Source organism: Zootoca vivipara, chromosome 13 (assembly GCF_963506605.1).
Source record: "Zootoca vivipara chromosome 13, rZooViv1.1, whole genome shotgun sequence".
Lineage (NCBI taxonomy): Eukaryota > Metazoa > Chordata > Lepidosauria > Squamata > Lacertidae > Zootoca > Zootoca vivipara.
Window position 1 is genome coordinate 30,530,861 of NC_083288.1, and position 22,142 is coordinate 30,553,002.

The 22,142-nt window shown below is 46.4% G+C and overlaps 2 protein-coding genes across 3 annotated transcripts in view; one reads left to right on the top strand and one right to left on the bottom strand.

Annotated features, from left to right (window-relative positions):
• Window positions 1-950: 950 nt before the first annotated feature.
• Window positions 951-9,781, top strand: LOC118095075 (zinc finger protein 397-like). Its single transcript, XM_035135999.2, has 4 exons — window positions 951-1,332; window positions 3,961-4,939; window positions 5,107-5,233; window positions 6,532-9,781. The coding sequence occupies exons 2-4, from the start codon at window positions 4,241-4,243 to the stop codon at window positions 7,509-7,511; spliced, it is 1,806 nt and encodes a 601-aa protein (XP_034991890.1). The 5' UTR covers window positions 951-1,332; window positions 3,961-4,240; the 3' UTR covers window positions 7,512-9,781.
• A 1,986-nt stretch (window positions 9,782-11,767) lies between these two features.
• LOC118095070 (deleted in malignant brain tumors 1 protein) overlaps window positions 11,768-22,142 on the bottom strand; it is a 29,588-nt gene continuing 19,213 nt past the window's right edge. For both annotated transcript variants that reach the window (XM_035135980.2, XM_035135982.2), the window contains 6 exons: window positions 20,245-20,559; window positions 18,723-19,037; window positions 17,047-17,376; window positions 15,821-16,144; window positions 15,609-15,740; window positions 11,768-15,108 (listed from right to left, as the gene is read on the bottom strand). In XM_035135980.2, the coding sequence (XP_034991871.1) occupies window positions 14,945-15,108; window positions 15,609-15,740; window positions 15,821-16,144; window positions 17,047-17,376; window positions 18,723-19,037; window positions 20,245-20,559 (1,580 nt within the window). In that variant the 3' untranslated portion in view covers window positions 11,768-14,944. The remainder of the gene's footprint in view (window positions 15,109-15,608; window positions 15,741-15,820; window positions 16,145-17,046; window positions 17,377-18,722; window positions 19,038-20,244; window positions 20,560-22,142) is intronic.

The window sequence follows — 22,142 nt, forward strand, 5'->3', positions numbered from 1 at the left end:
TTTCAAAGATCCCTCTTTCCCATTCACTCCCAACTCAATATTCCCCCTCCAATACCTGACCTAAAAAATAAACAAAGGCGGGGGGGGGGAGGGGGAGGAGAGAAATGTTCTATTTCAAGACCAATATTTCATTAAGATTCATTTGGGAGGTTTGCAAGGATGTTGGTGTTTTCCTTTTGTTGTCTGGCAGTGGAAGCCCAAGAAGTAAACTCCGAGTTCAATGGGACTTATGCTCCAGTCTAGTCTAATGTGTATGTTTAGGATTGGGACCTGAGCATAGGTAGTGTGCAACTGCACACTTTGAAGTTGCCTGTCATATAAAAGCAAAGTTTGCATTTTTTCCTCCCTTGACTGATGTTCTGCAGCTATGTCTACTGCTACATGATGGGTAGGCAGCCTGAGCCAACTTTTCCAATACTGAGCCTTTGGGCAAAGGTTGCTCCTGTTGAATTCCTTCCTTCCTTCCTTTCTGACAAAAGTTCTATTTGGAGAGCAGGACACCACCCTGGAAGATGTGGCAATGCAATTTTCAATCTTGCATCTTTTCCTTAGGGCAGGGAACCTGTGACCTTTCTTCCAAGGTACCGTTTGATACTCCCAGCTCCCAGCCAGCGTGGCCACCAGTAAGCGATGATAGAAGTTGCCATCCAACCACCTGCTCCCCTTTGCACGCTTCCGCTTCACATCACTTGATGGCTTGTGTCGCTCACGTGAGAACAGCCTCTGATACGAATCTCGCTTCCCTGCGGAGTCTTGACGCGGGAGGCTGTTTCATAGATCTGTAAGCGTTTGGACCCCCAAGGATCATCTACGTCAGCCCCCTGCAATGCAGGAATATGTAGCTGCAACCTTGGCGCTATCAACACCAAGCTCTATCCAGCTGAGCTATTTTCGCACCTTGCAAGGAAACGACTCCCGTGTTTTGTTTTGTTTTTAAAAAATTATCCTCCTAGTCTCCTTTCTCCTTCTGCGGAGCCAGCCGAGGTCTGCGCAACGCCAAGGGTTAAGCCGAGCGTGCGCTGTCCGCCCTAGAGAGGCTCAGGAAACCCGGCCGGAGTAGAGGGGGGATGCATTAGCCGAGGGCACCTTCCTGCTCCTCCCCTTCCCAGGATCAAAAACTTGGGATTTGAATTTTAATAAGGGGGGATTTGCCTCTGCAGGGCTGCAGATCTTCCGCAGCGGGGCTTTGTGCCGTGGGGCTGGGCGGAGGAGAAGCGCCGAGCCGAGAGCGCTGGCTGGGGCGAGGAGCCTGGAGCCGTCCGAGCAGGGCGCAGGCAAGATCCAGCTGCCGAGGAGGAAAGGGAAAAACATCTGGAGGAGCCTGCAAGGCAGGTGGGGAAGCAAAACGGGAGAGGGGGAAGGGAGCTTTTCGCAGGGTGTGCGCCTGTTCCCAAAATACCTTTGTGGGGTTGGCTCCGAGTGAGATCCGACCGGCTGGAGAGCTGCAGTCCAAATTTGCAATGATTTCTGTGCAAAGTATACGATGGCTCAGAAACGATGGCACAGAAACCGTTATTTTATCCGAGGTACTGTAATGACTTTGTGTCCTATGATGTAGGTTTAAGACGTAGTGGCTGGCCCAAGGCTACCCTGTGAGTTTCCTGGCTAAACAGGGATTTGAACCCAGATTCTCCTGGCCCCCCTCCCTACATCTGAGTCCCCTCCTACATCCGTTATCCTCAGCTAAGTGAAGAAGTAGTGCTCAGTTTTCTCCGAAGAGGAGAGAAAGTGCTGAAGAGGCAAGCCTGTGAATTGCCCCCTAGGGCACATGGGGGTTCCATGGTTGGATTTGAACCCAGAGCTCAGAAGCAACGTTGTTCCCTAACTTTCTGTCTCCCATTTTTTAACCCACTATTCCTCTCCTTTCGAAAGCTTGCAGCTTTAAAAGATCAAGCCAGGTTCCACTTTGAGAGAGACCTGTGGGGGAGCCTTCACATCCCGCCTTAGGATTCTTTCTTTTTTGTGTGCTGGGGACTGTGACAGTTCTCTTTAGATTTCTTGCCCCTCAAGATCCTTTAGCCTCCTTATTCTACCCATAATAGGAGTGCTTAAAGAGTGGCTTTCTGTACCACCCTTCCAATCCAGGCTTGTGTGTAAAGTGGGGATTCCCCATCTACATTTGTATGGGGGCAAAGGAGTTTTAGCATTTAGTTCATATTAATTAAGAGAATGCAGTGGCATGACTTCATGTGGCAACAGAGTGTTTGGGCAGAGGGGTGGAGGCATTGAGGCTGAGATTCTGGGTTTATACCCACTCTGAGAAAAACTAGAGGATTGGGAGGTGAGGTGGGGTGGGATAGGGAATACTTGGAGCCAGGACTTCAGAGTTCCTTGTGAGAAAGGTGTGGTAGAATCAGGGGTGAAAGGACTGGAATGCTGCCATCCCTCCAATGTGGGTTGATGAAGGTTTTGTAATCCAAGTTAATGATTGTGAGCATGGGATCAGGATGTGGTGTGGATTAATCAATGTGGATTTTGTACATGCAGCATAATTAAGGAATTTGTAGCTTTCCTAAAGGACTTGCGTTTGTGTGTGTCTATTCACCGATTTTCAACCCCCCCCCTGCTTTTAGTTCTTGAATGCAGTTTCACCTCCACCTTCTTGTCAAGATGGACAAGAGCAGCAGATGAGAGAGGGGGAGAGAATGAGAAAAAGAGAGAGACCCTGGAGAAAAATGCAGACTTTAGCAGGAGCTCTAGCTAGCCTTTCCATTCTGTTAGCATCTGAGGATTTAAGGGGTGGGGTGGGGGATTAAGAGACCCCCAGCGAATCAAGGCCTGTGGGGGAAGGGCAAGCAAGCGCTGTGGATGCTGATTCTCTGCAGAATGTGTTTAACTCCTGAGCCGATTAAGAGCTCGGCTTATCCCTCTCTGGACCCCGCACAACAACATCTCTGTTTTCTTTCCGAAGAGGCTCTCTTCTCCCTGCAGCAGCCAGCCATGTTCTGAGGCCGCAGTTTCAAATAAAGCGTTAGTGGAAAAATACCCCTGAAATATCCTGGGCCCTCCCCGCTCTATATTTCCCATGCCCACCTTTGCTTGTAGTACAAGATGCTGTATCATAATTATTTTTCTGGAGGCTCCCACAAATGCAATCTTATATTTGCAATTAGGATTCTGCTTTATCAAAAGAGTTGGCCAATTGGTGCGGCGCTTTCCAGATCTTTTAGATATTGAGTCCAAGGCCCAAATATGGCTAAAAGATTTTTTTAAGAAAATAAATGAAAGAAAGCTTTCCATATAGGAATTTTAACAACAACAAAAAGACTTGCTCTTAAAATCCCTCTCCCCACCCCCACCCTGGCAAAAATAGATCTGTATTGTCTTACTGAAGGGGAACACTTCATGTAAATTTGGTTTCTGGGGGATTGTGGGCAGGAGTGGTGTGAAGAATGGCTGGAAGTCGCGCAAACTCAGCAGTTTTCAAATGTTGCAAGGCATCTTCGGGGTTCTTGAGAGCTTACTGAGGTTTCTGTCTGAGATCAGTGATGGCGGACAAGCTTTCTTGAAAGGCGGCTTTTCCTTGCGGAAAGCACAGAGCAGGGGAATAAGGGTTCTGCACATGGTGGTGAATTCCACTGAGCAACAATAAGCCCAGTCGGCTTTGCCATAGCTGTGGGCAAGCAGGCTAGTCCAACCAATAACATTCTCCAGAATCCTTGGCAGACAAATCCATGGAGAGTCTGTGGCCTCAAGATAAAACATTTGAAAAAACACTACTGTATACTATGCTCTACCCCTTCCTTGCCCATCTAAACTCTGTTTCCAGTGTTTTAGTTGAAATTACCAGCAACCACTGTTGTGTTTTCATGTCATTCTTTATGTTTCTTAATGTAATTGGAGCCAATTTAGTTCCGATAAGCTTGGCTGATTATAATTCAGTTGCTTACCAATGGGCTGGTATGTTGTTTTTCCATGGCCAAAATCTAGCTTTGGCTAATTTCCTTTGTCTTCCCTCAGGAACAACACCAAGCTGCTTGGATGGGAAACCTGTTGGGTGCAGGTTCAGCTGGTTTCTTTCAGTTAGCCATGACTGCTGGGCTGCATGAGAAAGCCTCTGTATCCAGTCCCCACAGTGGCAGGTGTTAAGTGGCCGGAGGTGTTACGTACGCCCAGGTGCTGATCTATCCTTTTACCAGGCTTCAGCACTTGAATTGAGAGAACACCAACCCTAGGAAGACGAGGGGGCAGGTGTGGACCTACCTATGAGGAGCTAAACTGTGGGCAACACCTTGTGGAAATGGAGGAACAAACTCGAGCAGGCGCCGAGCCAGGAGAAGTATCTGGGAGATCAGGAAGAGGTGCTTTTCCAGTCCAGTCTGGTACCCCCCGGGATCTGTCCCGATGGGCAACGCCGCGGCAGGAAGGGATACCCCAGCGCTTGGAAGCCCAGTGGCAAGAGTACTTGAAAACAGTCCAGTATTCCTCTTCTGGGTGGGGAACGCCACAGCTGCCGGACTTGACTTCGTGGGATGACTTGGCCACCTTTGACCGTGTGGTGGGTGCCTGCCAGTGGTCTAGAGAAGGGATGAGCCGCCTCATGCCCACTCTCAGCGCCGAAGCCCAGCAGGCCTTGAGCAGCCTGAATGCCAGAGACAGAGGGGACCACGGGAAGGTGAAAGCAGCTGCCCTGCGAGGCAGCTCCAGTGTTGCCGAGACGCAGCGCCAGCGCTTCCGCCAGTTCTGCTACCGGGAGGCGGAGGGGCCTCGCGAGGCCTGCAGTCGCTTACGGGAACTCTGCCATTGCTGGTTGGAACCGGAGAGCCGCACGAAGGAGCAGATCCTGGAGCTGCTGATCCTGGAGCAGTTTCTGACTGTCCTGCCGAAGGAAATCCAGAACCGGGTCCGAGAACGCGGACCCGAGTCTTGTGCCCAGGCGGTGGCCCTGGCCGAAGGATTCCTTCTGAGGCAGCAGGAGAGTTTGCAGAGTGAACCACAGGTGGGTTGAGTTGAATTGCAAGCCGGTCAAGTCTTGCAATGCGGCTGCTCGGCAGAGCTTTCACCCTCTGGTTTTTGCCTTAACATTGCTTCATTTTGTTAACCATTATGTTTTTGTTGGTGGGGGGCAGGTAGGGCCTTAAGTGTCAACTTTCTTTGTTGTTTCAGGACTCTGGTTCGTTCCGGGAGACAGCCACGAATCTCTCCGAAGGCCAGCGGACTGTGTCTGATGCCAGACAGAGGCATCTTGCTAAGGAGGCCCGACAGCAGGATAATGGGAAGACCAGCTTATTAGGTACGTCTTGCACTTGTGCTGTTGCGAACACAGCCCAGCTTAAGGCTACAGCTTAACGTCCATGCCCAATTTGAGTGCCATAGTTCAAGGAGGAATTTAGATGAGTTGGAAAGTATTCAAAGGAGTGGTTTGAAATTCTAGAATTTAGTGGCAAACGCTACATTCTAGAAGGATCAGCTGTGTCTATCTGTTTTAGCAAAAAAGATAAAAGATTCCAGAGCTGTTGTAAGGAGTCAATCCTCCCTGGTCATTGGCCCTGTTGGCTGGGACTGATGGGAGTTGGAGTCTAATGACATTTGAAGGGCCACAGATTCCCCACTCCTGTTCTGTGGCGATGCTGTAATTAACACGTGCAGTTTGAGCCTCAGTCATCTGCTTATTGGAAAGTAAGCACCAGGGCGGTTACAGCTGATGTTAGGAGCTCATGGGATTGTCTCAGCTAACATTTCTCTAGAATATGCAGTGGATGGACTTGGCTTACTCTCTGGTTTTTTGGGGTAAGACTTTTGCTTCAGCATGTAGCCTGGCTTACTTACACAAATCATGTGAACTTATTTGTTCTGTAGGTTGATTTCCCCCCCTCAGGTTTTATTTAGGTTTCTGTTGCAGGGAAGGGGGGAGAGATTTTATGGAGGGCTATGCTGTTTGGATGGCTGTTTACTGTAGGTCTCTTCCAGGTCTATCATTCTGTTTACTCTGCAAGAGTGCTATAAACTGAGCTGTTGGTATGGCACGCTAAAAAAAATTAAAATCTGTACCTTGAATAGTACCTTGAAAGCTTGTACCATGAAAGCTTGTACCATGAATAGTTTATTGGTGTTGTATGTATAACTTACGTAAATTATCACAACATATTACAATAATTTATTGTGGTTTAGGGAGGGGGCAATGATCTGTGCAGGGAAGTGAAAGCCTTGCTCTGAAGACACTGGGCATCTTATTCAGCCACCTCTCTGGCTGCTTAAAACATACATTGGTCGGAAAAATGCGCTTTGTCCATCTACCTACAAGCATATTTTCACAGTCATAAGGACTAGAAACTTGTTTTAGAACAAAAGAAAGCTGAGTGTTGGCAAATTTGAATTCCGTACATGCCTACAGCCACACTCTTCTGCATTTCTTCTGTTCTCAGACAGAACTGCAGCATACACACAGCCTTGGCCAGAAGCAGAATGAGTTGTGCTGATGACATAGTTAATGCACATGGTTTTTCATCTATAAATGTTAGTCACATGAGTGCATTGAGCAACCCACAGATGACTTCAGGATTTATCTCCCCTCCCTCCCCAATCTTACAGGTGCCAAGAATACAAACAGAGCTGGTGGTCCATTTCATCAAGGGCCCAAGGAAGAGGGAACACGTTCTACTTCCGGGCTGATTCCTAGGAAGGAGAAATCCCACATCTGTATCGACTGTGGCAAATGCTTTGCACGTCCATCTGACCTGGCTAAGCACGAGAACATCCACACCGGTGCAAAGCCCTTTCGCTGCATGGAGTGCGGAACAAGATTCAGCCAGCTGTCTCACCTGACCCGACACCAGAGGATTCACACGGGGGAAAAGCCACACATCTGCACTGAGTGTGGAGCATCCTTTGCCCAGCGGGCCTCTCTGGTTAGTCACCAAAGAGTCCACTCCGGGGAGCAGCCCTACCGCTGCTCTCACTGCCAGCAGTGCTTCAGCCACCAGTCGGCACTCAAGGTCCACGAACGCATCCACACGGGGCAGAAGCCCTACATCTGCCTGGAATGCGGGAAGAGGTTTGTTTCCTCCTCCACGCTGAAGATACACAAGAGGATCCACACAGGAGAGAAGCCGTTTTCCTGCGCGGAATGCGGGAAGCGGTTCATCCAGCGCTCCAACCTCATCTCTCACCAGCGAACGCATTCCGGAGAGAAGCCCTTTTGCTGCGGCGTGTGTGGGAGAAGGTTCAGCTACCCGTCGGACCTCACCAGGCACCAGAAAATTCACACGGGAGAGAAGCCCTTCCCCTGCGACGAGTGCGAGAGGCGGTTCACCAGGTTCTCGGATCTTCTGATACACCGCAGGATCCACACTGGGGAGCGGCCATACCGCTGCCTCGAGTGCGGGAGAAGGTTCCGGCAGAAGAGTGCTCTGGTGACGCACCAGAGGATCCACACAAAGGAGAAAGCAGCCGAGAAAAGCAAGCCTCTGGGATCCACAGAGTCGCAGGCAAAGAGCAAACTGAAAGCAAGCGAGACTGAAGAGAAGGTAGACGTTCCAGATAAAGAAAAGAAAGATGTGTCAATAGCTTAGAAGGAACCAGGCTGAGCATGTTCTCCCAGCTCCTGACTCCTTTCAGCCTTACAAAGGGAGGGAAATGCTAGAGGTGTTGTGCTGAGGTTTCTTCTGGGTATGCTGATAGGTCTCATTCCTCTTCCATGCCTGACCCCTCTCAAGGACATAGCTTGACTTTGTTTGGGGACAACCTAGCTCAGGTGTGAATAATCTGCTTTTTCCTTGCCCCCAGTGATTTGGCTACTGCGACAGACTCACCAGGGCATTCGGGAAAGATTCCTTCGCTCTGCAGTGACCGGAAACGTAATTCAAAGGCCAGTTCCTTGCTTTCTTCCGATTTCCAGCCTGTCAGCTGGACTCTGGTCCAGAAGAAGTCGCTGGCTCTGCCTGCAAGGCTTGTTCGGAGGACGTTGCTGACCATGCAGCTAAGGCAAATGGGAATTTGCTCCATGTACTGTACTGGCCTAACGTTTCCCAGGATGGAGCTCAAGCAGGGAGGACTCTGGGGAAGTCCTCTCATGGCTGATCTGTGTCGTCATGCTTCTCTGCTTTTTAAACAAAATCTCTGTGAAATATAGAGATTAAGGGCCTGCCCACAAATGTTCTTCAGACTGGGTTTCTCATTGCATAGCTGGACCTGTAGGAAACCTCCTGTGTTCAAAGGCAGCAGGAGATCTGCTTTTCCAGGTGCTGCAAATAGTCAGTAGATGACTCTTGCCATTATGTTTCCCGTGTGGGTTTGGCCATTGTTGAAAGCAGAGCAGCATTTGCGAGAGGGGCAGGTGAACCTCTTCCCATTAATGTTACTTTTTCTTTTATTAGTTCTATATAGTCATTTTTAGTTCAAAATGACACAGCAGTTATTGTGAGTATGTATATATTTTATTTTGGGTGGAAAGATTATTCTGTCCATTACATTTTTGATGAAGAATAGTCCCTAAACCTTAGAGTAGTCTTCTACATGTCTACTCGGCAGCGCATCCCATTGAGGTCCATGGGCCTTAGTCCTGGGTAAATGTGTCTTGGATTGCAGTAGAAGTTAGCCTGGATGAGTATGTAGGAGCAGAGGGAACAACATGGAGGTTGCTGTTAATGGCCCAAAATCTTTGGGAATTGTCAAGTCTAGTATTTAAACTTGATGTGTCTTTTTACACACAGATAGTCACAAATAAAAAGCATAATAAAAGAGGTCACCTACCTTTTCTCTGTATGAAATAAGTGAGTAACGTAAGCTCTGTTGGGGGACAGGAGCACCTAGATTTCTTCAACCGTTGTTCAGCATTGTCAAAGGTGACTATTTTGTGTAGCTGTGCATTTGTGGGATAGGAACACTGCACAGCCACATTGTACTGGATGTGGCTCCTTACTCTCCCCTACCACCCAAACACACTTTAGCAAATCTAAGGAGAGCCATACATAGCAATTTATTTGCATGCCTGAATCCCATTGCAGGACCAGGGTAAATGACTTCTATCCAGAGATCTATATGCCAAGATCCATACATCCACCAACCAGCCATCGCTTAATGATAATGGCATCTTTCCCATGATGCCACAGAAGCGAAGGTGTCAGAAACAACATCGGCAGTGATGTCTGGGAGATTCTGTTTAAAAGTCCTGCCATGTTCACATGGCTCATGCCATCTGCACAGTGGGGCTCATTGAATTAGCAGCATTAGGTGTGATCTGGGGCTCTGGCCTGCATATTCTGAAACTGATTTGTCAGTAGCTTCCCCCATCTCTCTCTCTCTCTCTCTCTCTCTCTCTCTCTCACACACACACACACACACACACACACTCTTCACCTATGGATCTCATATGTACTTCTGCCCAAACTGAAGCACGTGCACATACATGTGATCAAGTCTACAAAGCATTTCCGTGTCCTGTATGAATTGGACATGTTCCACAATCTAGGGAATCACTGCTCTTCATTTCGGAGACTGAAGCCCTTGATTAATGTTAGGAGTTGTTTAAAGACTTCAAACTTTTTATAACCTTGACACACCCTAGATACCTTGGGATCCTCTGATTTAAATAAACCATTGGCAGCTTTTAGATTTGCTTTGTAAATAATGAAATAGCAATAAATCAATGTTTAGTTATACAGCTGGAGTCAGTCATGTTCTTTAAATGTGTTTTAAATGCATTGTGTGACTGTGTGTGCTAAACTAGGCATCCTGTGCACACTTAAGCTGGTGACTAAGACCATGGGGGCAGATGTTCCTGGAGAGAACAGAAGACCATGAATTGCTCTAGGCAACCATTGTCAAGGAGACTGGAATGTTGTCAGTTAAAACTGGAGAGTGGCAGTTGGACTTGACAGCAGGAAACTGAACAGAAGGAAGAAGAGTTGCGGGATTCTTGAGAGAGAATTTGTGGAGATGGGAGCTGTGATCTTGAGCTGTGAAGGCAGGCAGCAGAGTTTGAGCTAGAGACCGGGCAGCACAGAAGTGGGCAAGGCACTCTGGCCTCTGCCAGGGGTCTATGTGCCACTGGGGGGGGGAGTTGTGACCTCATCTTTCCAGGAAGAACCACACAGCGAGAGGGGACCAACCTGGCCACATCCATTGGTCAGAAAAGGAGCAGCTGCAGGGAACTTGCTGTGCCCCTCCTTGGTGGAAGGAACTTTTACGAGACCTTTGAAGCTAAGATCTAGTCTTCAAGTTTACTTTTTTCCTCCTCCCTCAAAATCCTTGTTCCTTTTGTGCCACATCTTTTACCAGGGACCATCTTATACTTGATTATTACAAGCCGCTTTGGGATCCCCTTTTGCCTGAAGTGTAGAATAACAGTAGTTTAAATAAATACACTGCTAGTGTCGTGAGGGACAGAATGGCTGAGAGGTGCAGGCAAACCGGAAGCCTGAAACACAGAGGATCGTTACTTTGTGGTTCCCAGGCGATGCCACAGTACCAAGCAGCACCAACTACAGTGGTCACATAATGAAGACATCTTTGAATTGTTGAAGTGTTTTTATTGGTTTCAAACGTTCGCCCCAGGTAATCTCTGCCTACTCTTAACTTGCACTGTGTTTCTGGTGTACAGGATCTTAAGGTCAATGGTCACCTATTCATCCCCAGCCTCCATAATTTTAGACATCTCTCTGTTGATTCTATCAAAGACTGAGGTCATATCGACAAAGACAGCATATAGATATTTGAGGGCACCTGTATATTTCTGTCTTTAATAGTTTAAGACAAAGCATCGTTCTATGGTTGACTTCCCCTGACAAAAGCATGCTTATTGATCCCCAATGATATTGTTCGGCTCTGCTCAATTCTCAGACTTTTCCAATAAGTAACAAACATAGAGCTTGGATATAATGTCTAATAAACTGGGTGATAAGTGGCCAGATTAGATTTTCTCCCGTTTCTTAAAGATCGGGACCACAGTACTTTGCTCCCAGTCCCTAGGAAGGTTGCCTGTAGAATTGACATATGTAAAGAGTTTTGCTAGTTTTGGAGCCTACCGATTCAAATCCGGAATCTCTCTCTTTGTTATTATTTTATTTATTTTTCTTCTCCTGGCTTGATCCAGAATTAAAATACAACACTTGCTTCAAATGAGTGCCTCACAACTTGGGCACAAACACCAATCCCATATTTAGTTTCATTAAGCTAACAGGCCACCGAGTGTCAAAATTCTGTGAAATCCCTACCGATTGTGGCCTGTTCAATATCTGACTGCATTTCAATACAAAACATGGTTTGTTTATATTTTAGCAGTCTCCTTTAAAAGTGATGCTTCTCAGTCCATTCCCTCACCCTCAGATTGTCCGTGCTTGCATAAGCTCGCCTACTTAACATACAAAGATTGTGTCTTACTTTATTTTAAGATTCAGCATTGCTCTACTTTTACCTCTGCCTACATTTCCCCTGTTGTACATTGGAGATGTCATGTGGCATGTCCTTCGTGATATCCTGGGAGCCCACTAGCTCCAAGCAGAGAGGCTGAAGGTCGCTTGCTCTCCCACTGTAAAGTTCTTTACTCATGGTTGCACACAATGTAGTCTCATTCTCACCCTGGTGCTATTGCAGAGAACCAGCCTGAGTAAATTAACTTAAAAAGACATCCAGTACTGGCAAGGTTAATTGTCCATATATTCCCTAGAAGGAAGATGTGAAATGTCCTCAGCACCCTGCTGCTACTAAATACCTACCACCACAGGCCTTTGTGCTAGTCAGGCAAATAATTTGAAGGCAGGGTGAGTTGGTCTTGATGGACGCGGAGCATAGGGTTGCCAGACTCAATAGAGGACAGGACTTCTGTGCCTTTAATTTGCTCTGCTCTCTTTTTGAGTCTGGAAACCTGGTCTGCTGGTTTCTCTTTAAGGTTTCCAGTCTCAAAAGAGAGCAGGGCAATTAAAGGCACAGAAGTCCTGTCCTCTATTGAGCCTGGCAACCCTAACGGAGCAGCCAGTGGCCACCTCCAAAGCAAGCCCCTCTCTGCTCCTCCCTTTCTTATGATCCTTCCTTGCAGGCACTGAGAGAATACTGAATCCCTGGGATACTGGGAGGTGTCAATACTTCCTGGGCAGGGTGCTGTGCCTTGGGACAGATAGAAAGGAGATGTGGTTGCTTAAAATAGCATTTCACCCCAACTCCCATTTTATTTAAGGAGGATCTAGGACTGAAAATGATGGCTGCCACCTGCTGGTTGCTGCATGCTATTGCTCCGCTAGCTTTTCAATAGTTTTTTGTTTCTTTTAAAAGGTAATCTTGATCATCTGATAATAGGTGGGAAAAAATTCTCCTGCCCTCCCAACCACCCATTCTTGCCTAATAATGTTTATGTGTGAAACAGTGATTTGGTCAGTTTAATTACTGTATTGCAAAGTGCTTTTTTCTTGGGGGGGGGGGTGTACACATACCCCTAAACATTTTGTGAATCTACTTTTGTCCAATTTACTGTATTTATTCTTCCCGATTTGAAGTATAAAATGGTGATTTTCTTCAGTCAAAATTAGAATACCCCTAAACATTTTTTTTAAGGAAAGAAAGCACTGGTTTTATGAATGCAGAATGAACTACCCTCGGCACCAATGATTCCAGAGAGAATTCTGTGTAGTTATTAAAAAAGAAAAGTTGTGTTATGGGAAGTCTCTGATTATGTATTAGCCTCACCCACGTGCTACATCATACAGTGGTATCTCTACTTACAAATTTAATGCGTTCCGAACACACATTTGTAAGTCGAAAAAATTTGTAAGTTGAATCCCATAGGAATGTATTGGGAGAAAAAAATCGTAAGTAGAAGCAACCCTATCTAAAAATTCATAAGTAGAAAAAATCCTATCTAAACCGCATCCAAGATGGCGGACGGAGCTCCATTCGTAAGTAGAAACATTCGTAAGTAGAGTTATTCGTAAGTAGAGGTACCACTGTATATGCAAACTCTGCATCAGCTAATCCGGAATCCCTCCCTGTTCTGTGCTAATATTCACCAACGTGGATTTGAACTCACTTGATTCATAAATATCCCTAGGAAGTATGGGGAGAGTAGCCACACTCAGCCTCCCTTGCCACAACTCTGCATTTGTTGCGCTGCACCAGTTGCATTTCTGCCTGTTGTTGCCGCTTCATGCCTCTGTCAAAAAAAGTTGGCCAGGCCAAGCAGCTCTTGGCGACCCTGCCACACCTTGCTTTGTCTCCAGAGCCGAGCAACTCCAAGGGTTAAAAAAACAAGGGAGAAGGAAAGGTGACCCCTAGAGAGGCACAGTAAACAGGGAAGGGGGAATTGGTGTTTGCCCAGGCACTTTCCTGCTTCTGCTGCTTCTCCTCCTCTAACCTACTCCCTTGGATTGAAATATAAATACATATATGGAGGCAATCTGAATTCCAGTAAGAAGGCTGGGGATTCTGTGTGGTGGCATCTGCAATGGGGAGAGACAGAAAGTTCAGCTGGAGAGAAAACAAGAAACACACAAGCACCCCTCTGGTTTATGACAAGGTATATTAAACCAGGAGTGGGGATGACTATGTAAACCGATTATGCAAACCGATTATGAATGAATAAGTGTGTCCTATAGATCTAGTTACAGGTAGGTAGCCGTGTTCTGAAGAAGTGTGTGCATGCACACGAAAGCTCATACCCTGAATTAGCGATTGCGATACAAGCTTGATTATCCTCATAGATTGTCACAGGCTGTCTTACTTTATATCCCAAATCATGTAATACCTGGATGTACCATGTGACTTTGTTACACGCTTCTGATAATGCAGAAAATTCTGCCTCACAAGGCGATGTGGCAACAAAACCTTGCTTTTTCGATTTCCAACCATTTAGTGAATTTCTAAACATAACTACTAATCCGCTAGTTGATTTTCTTGTGGGTGGATAATTTGCGAATTGACAATATACGTTTTATATAATCTTTAACATTGAAAAACTTAATTGCTACATGCTTTGCTCCCTGCATTCCCTGGTTAGATGATCACTGCTGAAACAGTGTCTGAACACAGTCTACAGTGGTCAACATTAATTGCAATATAGGAGCACAATTGTTGCTCCTCTTCTTGGTATAGCTGGAAGAATGATTATGTTCACAACCGTCCTGGGTTCTTGAGAATTGGGATTGTCCCATTTTTGCTTTTCCCTGTTAAGGCGGCAATCCTACTTGTGTTGATTGCAGTTTACTTCTGAGTAGACGTGCTTAGGGTCATGCTACAAGACAAACTTTTTAGTCTAGTATCAATGTTTAATAAACAGGCAAATCCATAATTCAACTCATCTGGAACAGCACATGCAACTGAACAGTTTTCCTCATTGAACAACTGGCCAATTTACTATGGGTTAGATTAAAGCAAGGAAATTGAGGCTGTGCTGCCCCATAAAAACACGGAAGCTAAGCAGGGTTGGTTCTGGTTAGCACTTGGATGGTGGGAGGAAATGGCAATTAAGGCGTATGATCAACAAAGTGGTACAGTCCTCATGCAAGGACTGTATCACCTCACTTTTCATGTTGTAGAGACACTTGTCAGAATCTGACCCCTTTCCCAATAGGAAAATTGTACTGAAACAATTCTTGCAAATGCGTTGGAATAGCAGCAGAAGGCACAGTTCCTGGGTCTTACTATTTACTATGCGATCGGTATGTGCTATAATGGTTACAGCAAGGTTAATGACAAGAAAGGCAAAGTTTTGAAACAAACTTTCTACAACCTCCCCACCCCACCCCACCCAGCTTTGGCACCATTGATATTTCTAAGGTCTTCTAGTTTGTTGTCTTCTGTCCCTTCCTAATGTCCCTTACTCCCAGAAATCAGGATATCTGAATATTCCTAGGGAACACAGCAAAACACACCAAGTCTCTGAACATTTGTGGTGATGGCACAAGAGCTGGTGGAAAGTGTATGTCTTTCTGCAAGGGGATGGCAGAAGGAAGAACCAATCTTCCAGAATGAAACTTATCTCTCACAAGCATCTGAACCATTGCCTGCTCTCTGTCTCTCAGTTCGCGTCGTCTGTGGCTGAGTCAGAAGTATTTTTCACCAGGTGGATGGTGTCACCATCAGAGTCACCTTCAGATGCAATTTGCTCTCTTCCCCGGGTATACATCTCTCGAATGCCATTGACCATATCCGATCCAACAGTGATGTTTTCCATAAATGCTTCTGCAACAACACAAAAAAGTGAATTGATTGAACTCCCAGACTAGTGATCTCAAGACTCCAACATCCCATTATACTCCAGCAACAGATCCTTGCACTCTCTTCTTATTGGAACCACAGGAACTACAGCCGGACATTCGGCTTCTGAAAAGCATTTGAAAACTGGAACACTCACTTCCGGGTTTTGATCATTCAGGAGCTGATTTGTTTGGGAGCCAAGGCGTTTGGCTTCCAAGGTACAACTGTACTGAATTTAAATAAATGTATATAATGCAGAATTCTTGTTCTTGTATGCAGCATTTGGGGTATACTCCAGAAACACTATTTTATAACTTGTGAACTGAAAGTGAAACAAAACCTGGAAGAGGTGAGCTATTCAGGGCAGGAGATGGTTATCAGGTGGGAATTGCACAGGTTCCCTTCTGCAAAAACATCAGTGCAGACTAGCCCTGGGATTGCCAATCAGGTGGGCTAGGCTGGAAAATTGGTTGGCACATTCTTACCTCCTCTCCCAGCTAAAGGGTTAACCCAAATTGATTTCCCTCTCCTTTTCCTCAGGTAGAGCAGAGCAGCAGCACCTATGAGCAGAGCAGCAGCCAAGAGACTCAGGATCACTGCAACGGCTGTAGAAGAGGCTGTGAAGGAAGAAATGTCAGATTTGCTCCTCTAAACCCCTTAAAGTGTTCCTTAAGAATGGGCTGGATCACAGAAGTACCTGCATGTCCCTTGCACACTGCTCCAGCGTAGGAGTTACAGATGCACTTATGGGGGCCTGTGGGGGCGGCATAGCATTCAGTGACTAATGTTTCTTCTCCAGTACATTGCACTTCATTCAGAAAGGCTGGGCCAACACCGTTGCCATATTGGTTTCCCGTCGGTGCCGACAATGCTTCACCACAACCCAGTTGCCGGCATATCACCTTGGCTTCTTTAAGACCCCATCCAGAGTCACCAACAGAGACCCAAGTGCCATTTTGATTCAGTTCCACTCGCCCTTCACAGGAATGGGGGCCATTAGCCAATCGCACTTGCATAGGGCCTGGAGGAAGAAAGAGGAAGAAGTCACAGGTTGTTCCCTGCTGAGGTGATGCAGTCTGCCCAGAAAGGCTTCCCTGGCACCCACTTCAATGCCATTTCAGCACTTTGAAAATTTGTCTAAGTTACAGATAATTTTTTGAGTTTGCAAAACTGTTATGTTGGTCAGATCTTCTTTTAAACACAATTTTAGAAAAAAAACACATTTAAACTTACTGATTATGCTTTAGAGAAGATCAGTCCAGTTTACACAAAAAGTTGAATGTTAATTAGAGTTTGAATAATATTAGCCAAAATATGAGCTATTATGTAAAGAAGCTTACAAATGTTGCATTGGTCACTACAGAATTTCCTCCTCCTGTTTTATATTTAATCGTTTGCACACCACCCTGATATTTTATGATATGGCAGTATGGATATACTTTTATAAATCGCTAAACTAAATGATAATATTTTGCTCACAATTGCAGCTTTCTGAAGGTGTTTTTATTTTGTTTCTTTAAAGTTGGAGATTCATTCCAAATTAAGGATTTATAAGTGTGCTATGAGAGTCCCATGGACTGCAAAAAGATCAAACCTATCCATTCTGAAGGAAATCAGCCCTGAGTGCTCACTGGAAGGACAGATCCTGAAGCTGAGGCTCCAATACTTTGGCCACCTCATGAGAAGAGAAGACTCCTTGGAAAAGACCCTGATGTTGGGAAAGATTGAGGGCACTAGGAGAAGGGGACAACAGAGGATGAGATGGTTGGACAGTGTTCTTGAAGCTACGAACATGAGTTTGACCAAACTGCGGGAGGCAGTGGAAGACAGGAGTGCCTGGCGTGCTATGGTCCATGGGGTCACGAAGAGTCAGACACGACTAAACGACAACAACATGTGTGCTATATGCCCTGAAAGAGTTACCTGAGCACACCACGCTAGCATCCTCCGAGTGATCGCAGTCATGTTCTCCTACAGAACGTCCCCGGCAGTCTCTCAGGGATGTTTCCGTGCCTGTACAGTTCACATCATCCAGCCAGACAGGGCCAGGGCCTCGTCCAAAGTGTGCCCCGTGTAGGGCTTCCAAAGCAATGCCGCATCCCAGCTGCTTACACACAACGCTGGCATCCGGAAGGCCCCACCCGTCATCACACACAGTTCCCCACTGCTGCTGGTGCATGACTTCAACTCTCCCAGAACAGGAGTTTGGGCCATCTTCTAGTCTGATGTTAACCACATTGATGGTGGATGACTCTATAGAGAATCCAATATGAACAAAAACCAAGACAAGTGTAAGGATGTGGCTGAAAGTTTCCCCATCCACACAAGGGATGGGGGACTGTGAGCATAAGTGTTTATCTGCAGCAATTGCCAAGCTCTGAAAATTAAAACACAGGAAATGCAGGCCCATTACTTCTTCAACTGGGAAAACCAAGAATCTCATGACCAAGGAAAAAACAAGGGAAGCAAGAAGCTCAATGAAAGCAATTTCAAAGCAGGAGGGGAAAAGACATGGCTGCTGTCCCAAGTCTGCAGTCTGACCTTAGGCAAGCTGAAATTGTGCACCTTTCACTCCACATCTTAACACGTCTCTTTGTGACATTCTCCCTGCAAGACCAGAAGTCTCCAAATCTCTATATCTGGGCCTCAGAATTATCCATGGGTCACACCCCATCTCCACAGGCCACAATGCAAGATTTATGCACAAACTAAATAAGTTATTATTTTGGGCCTCTGCTCATCCCTCCAAATATGAAAGGGTGTCTGTGTTGAATTTCACTTTTTACACAATAGATTAAAAAATAAAACAGGCTCTGAAACAGACATTATACTGACATAACAAAAATATACTTAATGGCTACTCATTTATTTGTCGTTTTCTATATTGTGTTTATAAATTCATGCTGTCCATAAATTGTCAAACAGCACCAGTGGTAGGTGAGTTCTGATTCAGGTCAAGTGCAGACTACAACAGGCTTATTGCAAGATCTATGTTTTAGTTTGATTGCTAGTTTTTACTTGCATCCTCATCTGTGTACCAGTATATGCAAATATAAAGCCTTTTTGTTCATTTTGTTAAATTTATAAGCTGTGTTTCCTCCCAGAGAAGCCCCAAATAGAAAGGACTGTTTTTGCCTGACTGCAACATGTCTTGGAGTTCTTGTTTACCTAGATAGAGGAAGAGTAGCGAGGCATGTGTAGAAACTATAATCTATGCAGAAGGGATTGTGCCTCTCAGGCTGAAAAATATTCCCAAGCAATGTGGTGTCCTAAAGTTGTGTGCATGACATTGCATGATGTCCTGGCATTGTATGTGGGGGTCCTCTGAATATTGAGGGGGGCCCACCCCCTAAAAAAAGATGGGGGGAGGGCAAAGCACCTCAGCCCCCAAGAGCTGGTGTCCTTGAGAGACACTGACAAGAATTTTAAGAACTTTGATACAAAACAAATTGGGGGGGGGGAGAGGAAGTCAAAGTGCCTTGTTCAAATAGTCCCTCTGCTCCTCCATCACATCCAACAGAGAATTCCCCCCCCCCCCATCTCTTCATGTCATTCCCAACTCTCATTTTGGAAACAACAAGGTGGCCATAGCAGGTTACCTGAACAAACAACTCCTGCGTCTTGGTCATGATTACAGTTATTGTTCCCCTGGGTATTTGTGCTGCACTCTTGGATGGCACTTTCTGTGCCTTTACAGTTCACATTATCCAACCAGATGGATCCTGATCCACGTCCGAAATGAGCTCCGCCTGGGGCTGCTGAAGCCTTTCCACAGCCCAGTTGCCTGCAGATGACTTCAGCATCTTGCAAATCCCATGTACGGTCACAAACGGTTCCCCACTGATCACTGTGGGGTGGCCGGAACTCGACTCTCCCACTGCAGCGATTTGTACCATTTACTAGTCTGAGATCATCTATATAAATAAAAATGTAAATGTTTTTTGTTCAAAATCTTAAATCTCTGAAAGTTCTTCACCAATTGCTTTGAAATTTTGACACAATTTGCATTCAAATACACACATGTTTTTATATGTTTTTCTATACCTATATTATATAGATGTCATACCTGTGACAGGTAAAAACAGGCTTCCCCAAAAACAGCGCCCTCTGGTGGACGTAAAAGGAACACACACTATACTAAATATACTCCTGACACTGCCATGGCGTGTCTTCTGCTTCTCACCTGCACCGGGCAGGACTGACGACGGCGATGCCGGACTCGCACTCCACCAGGCAGGGCCAGGCGCGGCGGGCAGCTGGAGGGGGGGGCCTGATGGCCAGGAATGCTGCCAGCTGTGGTCCGCCTCTGCCTCTGCCTGCTCAGCCGAAGCGGCTGCGCAGCGCTGCTGTCCAAGGCCCCAGCTGCTGCGCCAATGGGAAGCTTGCCGCCGGCTTCCCCACGATGGCGCCCGCAGCCAGGGCCCCTTGGACGGCATATCTATATCTCCTGTGCTTTCTGTTTTCCATTTAACAGATTAAGCCACAGCAACGCGTGGCCGGGTACAGCTAGTCTAAGAATAAAACAGGAGGGTTAAATGATTAACTCCACAGAGAACAACTCCAAGTGGCTCTAAAAAAAACAATGTCAGGACTTGGATGAATTGTTTCCCTTTTCATCCTGGCTGTGCTAAACAGCTGGCAGAAACCAACACGATCTGATGATGGTTCTTCATCATGAACATGCAGTCAGCTTCAGATTGTAGGGGAAACAAATAACAGATTTGTCAGTTCATCCTGTTTCACTTTGTAGATGTCAAACTGCATTACTCTGCTGCCACTATGAGCTCAGACCTGTATTAGTACTCTGCTGCTGGTATGTGTAATAAAAACATGCAATCAAATACCTCTTGTTTGTGAAAAAGGGTGGCATGCAAAAATTAAGTCCGGTTCATGGCAGATGAGTCAGATAATCTCCCTGTCTCAAGCAAGGAGCCACCATCACCAGGAGGAGACTTTGTAAGGAAGATGTGGGACAATGGTTTGGTATTTTAAAAGAATGGCTCAAATCAGGGATTGCTGTGAAGATCAGGAATCATTGAGAGGATTTATGGAGCTAGGAATGACCCGCTTGCCTTGTCACTGCCTCCTTTTTGTGTAGGATATTGCACCAGAGCAGATTACCTGAACATACAACACCAGCATCTTCTCCGTGGTTACAGTCATTGGTTCCCAAAGGCTTGGCCTTGCAAGCAGTGAGAGAAGTTTCTGTTCCTGTACATTCGACATCATCCAACCAGATGGGATCGACTCCTCGCCCAAATTGAGCTCCACGGGGGGCAGCTATGGCTGATCCACAATCAAGGTACCTACACACAACGACGGCTTCATTTAGGTCCCAGCTGTCATCGCACACAGTTCCATATTGGTTGAGATGAAACACTTCCACCCTCCCAGAACACCGATGACTGCCATTGACCAGCCTCATCTCCACCGGATCTGGAATGGTAAAAGTTATAACATGGAAACACAAAGCCACAGATATTGGTCCCAAGAGTCCCAAGAAAGATGATGTTTCATTTTTACTCATGCTAGTATTGGTTATACCTAATGTCATCTGGACTGAGACCAGTGCTATCCATTATTCTGACAAATGAAGGTTTTGCCAAAAACTGTGTTTGCCAATAAATACATTTAGTTCTTTTTATTTATTTGCAAAATTTCTATGCTGCCCACATTAGAGGGAAGGGAAACCACCATGGTGGTAAACAGCATTAAGTATCAATAAAAGTACATTTTAGACAAGTACAAAACACATTACCCATCAGTAGATCAGAATTGATCCATTGGAGGATGGATGGCGGCTAACAGATTGAGGTTGAATCCTGACAAGACAGAAGTACTGTTTGTGGGGGACAGGAGGCGGGCAGGTATGGAGGATTCCCTGGTCCTGAATGGGGTAACTGTGTCCCTGAAGGACCAGGTGCGCAGCCTGGGAGTCATTCTGGACTCACAGCTGTCCAGGGAGGCGCATGTCAATTCTGTGTCCAGGGCAGCTGTCTATCAGCTCCATCTGGTACGCAGGCTGAGACCCTACCTGCCTGCAGACTGTCTCGCCAGAGTGGTGCATGCTCTGGTTATCTCCTGCTTGGACTACTTCAATGCGCTCTACGTGGGGCTACCTTTGAAGGTGACCCGGAAACTACAACTAATCCAGAATGCGGCAGCTAGACTGGTGACTGGGAGCGGCCGCTGAAACCACACAACACCGGTCTTGAAAGATCTACATTGGCTCCCAGTACGTTTCTGAGCACAGTTCAAAGTGTTGGTGCTGACCTTTAAAGCCTAGATGGCCTCATTCCAGTATACCTGAAGGAGCATCTCCACCCCCATCGTTCTGCCCGGACACTGAGGTCCAGTACCGAGGGCCTTCTGGCAGTTCCCTTGTTGCGAGAAGCCAAGTTGCAGGGAACCAGACAGAGGGCCTTCTCGGTGGTGGCGCCCGCCCTGTGGAACGCCCTCTCATCAGATGTCAAAGAGAAAAACAACTACCAGGTTTTTAGAAGGCATCTGAAGGCAGCCCTGTTTAGGGAGGCTTTTAATGTTTAATAGATTATTTTAAATAATCTAGGTGGTTCTGGGCTTTCTATACTAACAGCAAGACCCAGGTGGTGCTGTGGGTTAAACCACAGAGTCTAGTGCTTGCTGATCAGAAGGTCAGCGGTTCGAATCCCTGCAATGGGGTGAGCACCCGTTGCTCGGTCCCAGCTCCTGCCCACCTAGCAGTTCGAAAGCACATCAAAGTGCAAGTAGATAAATAGGGACCGCTCCGGCGGGAAGGTAAACGGTGATTCCGTGCGCTGCTCTGGTTCGCCAGTAGCTTTGTCATGCTGGCCACATGACCCGGAAGCTGTCTGCAGACAAACGCCGGCTCCCTCGGCCTATAGAGCGAGATGAGCGCTGCAACCTCGGAGTCGGACATGACTGGACCTGATGGTCAGGGGCCCCTTTACCTTTAGATTATTTTATTTCATTTTTCTGTTGGAAGCCTCCCAGAGTGGCTGGGGAAACCCAGCCAGATG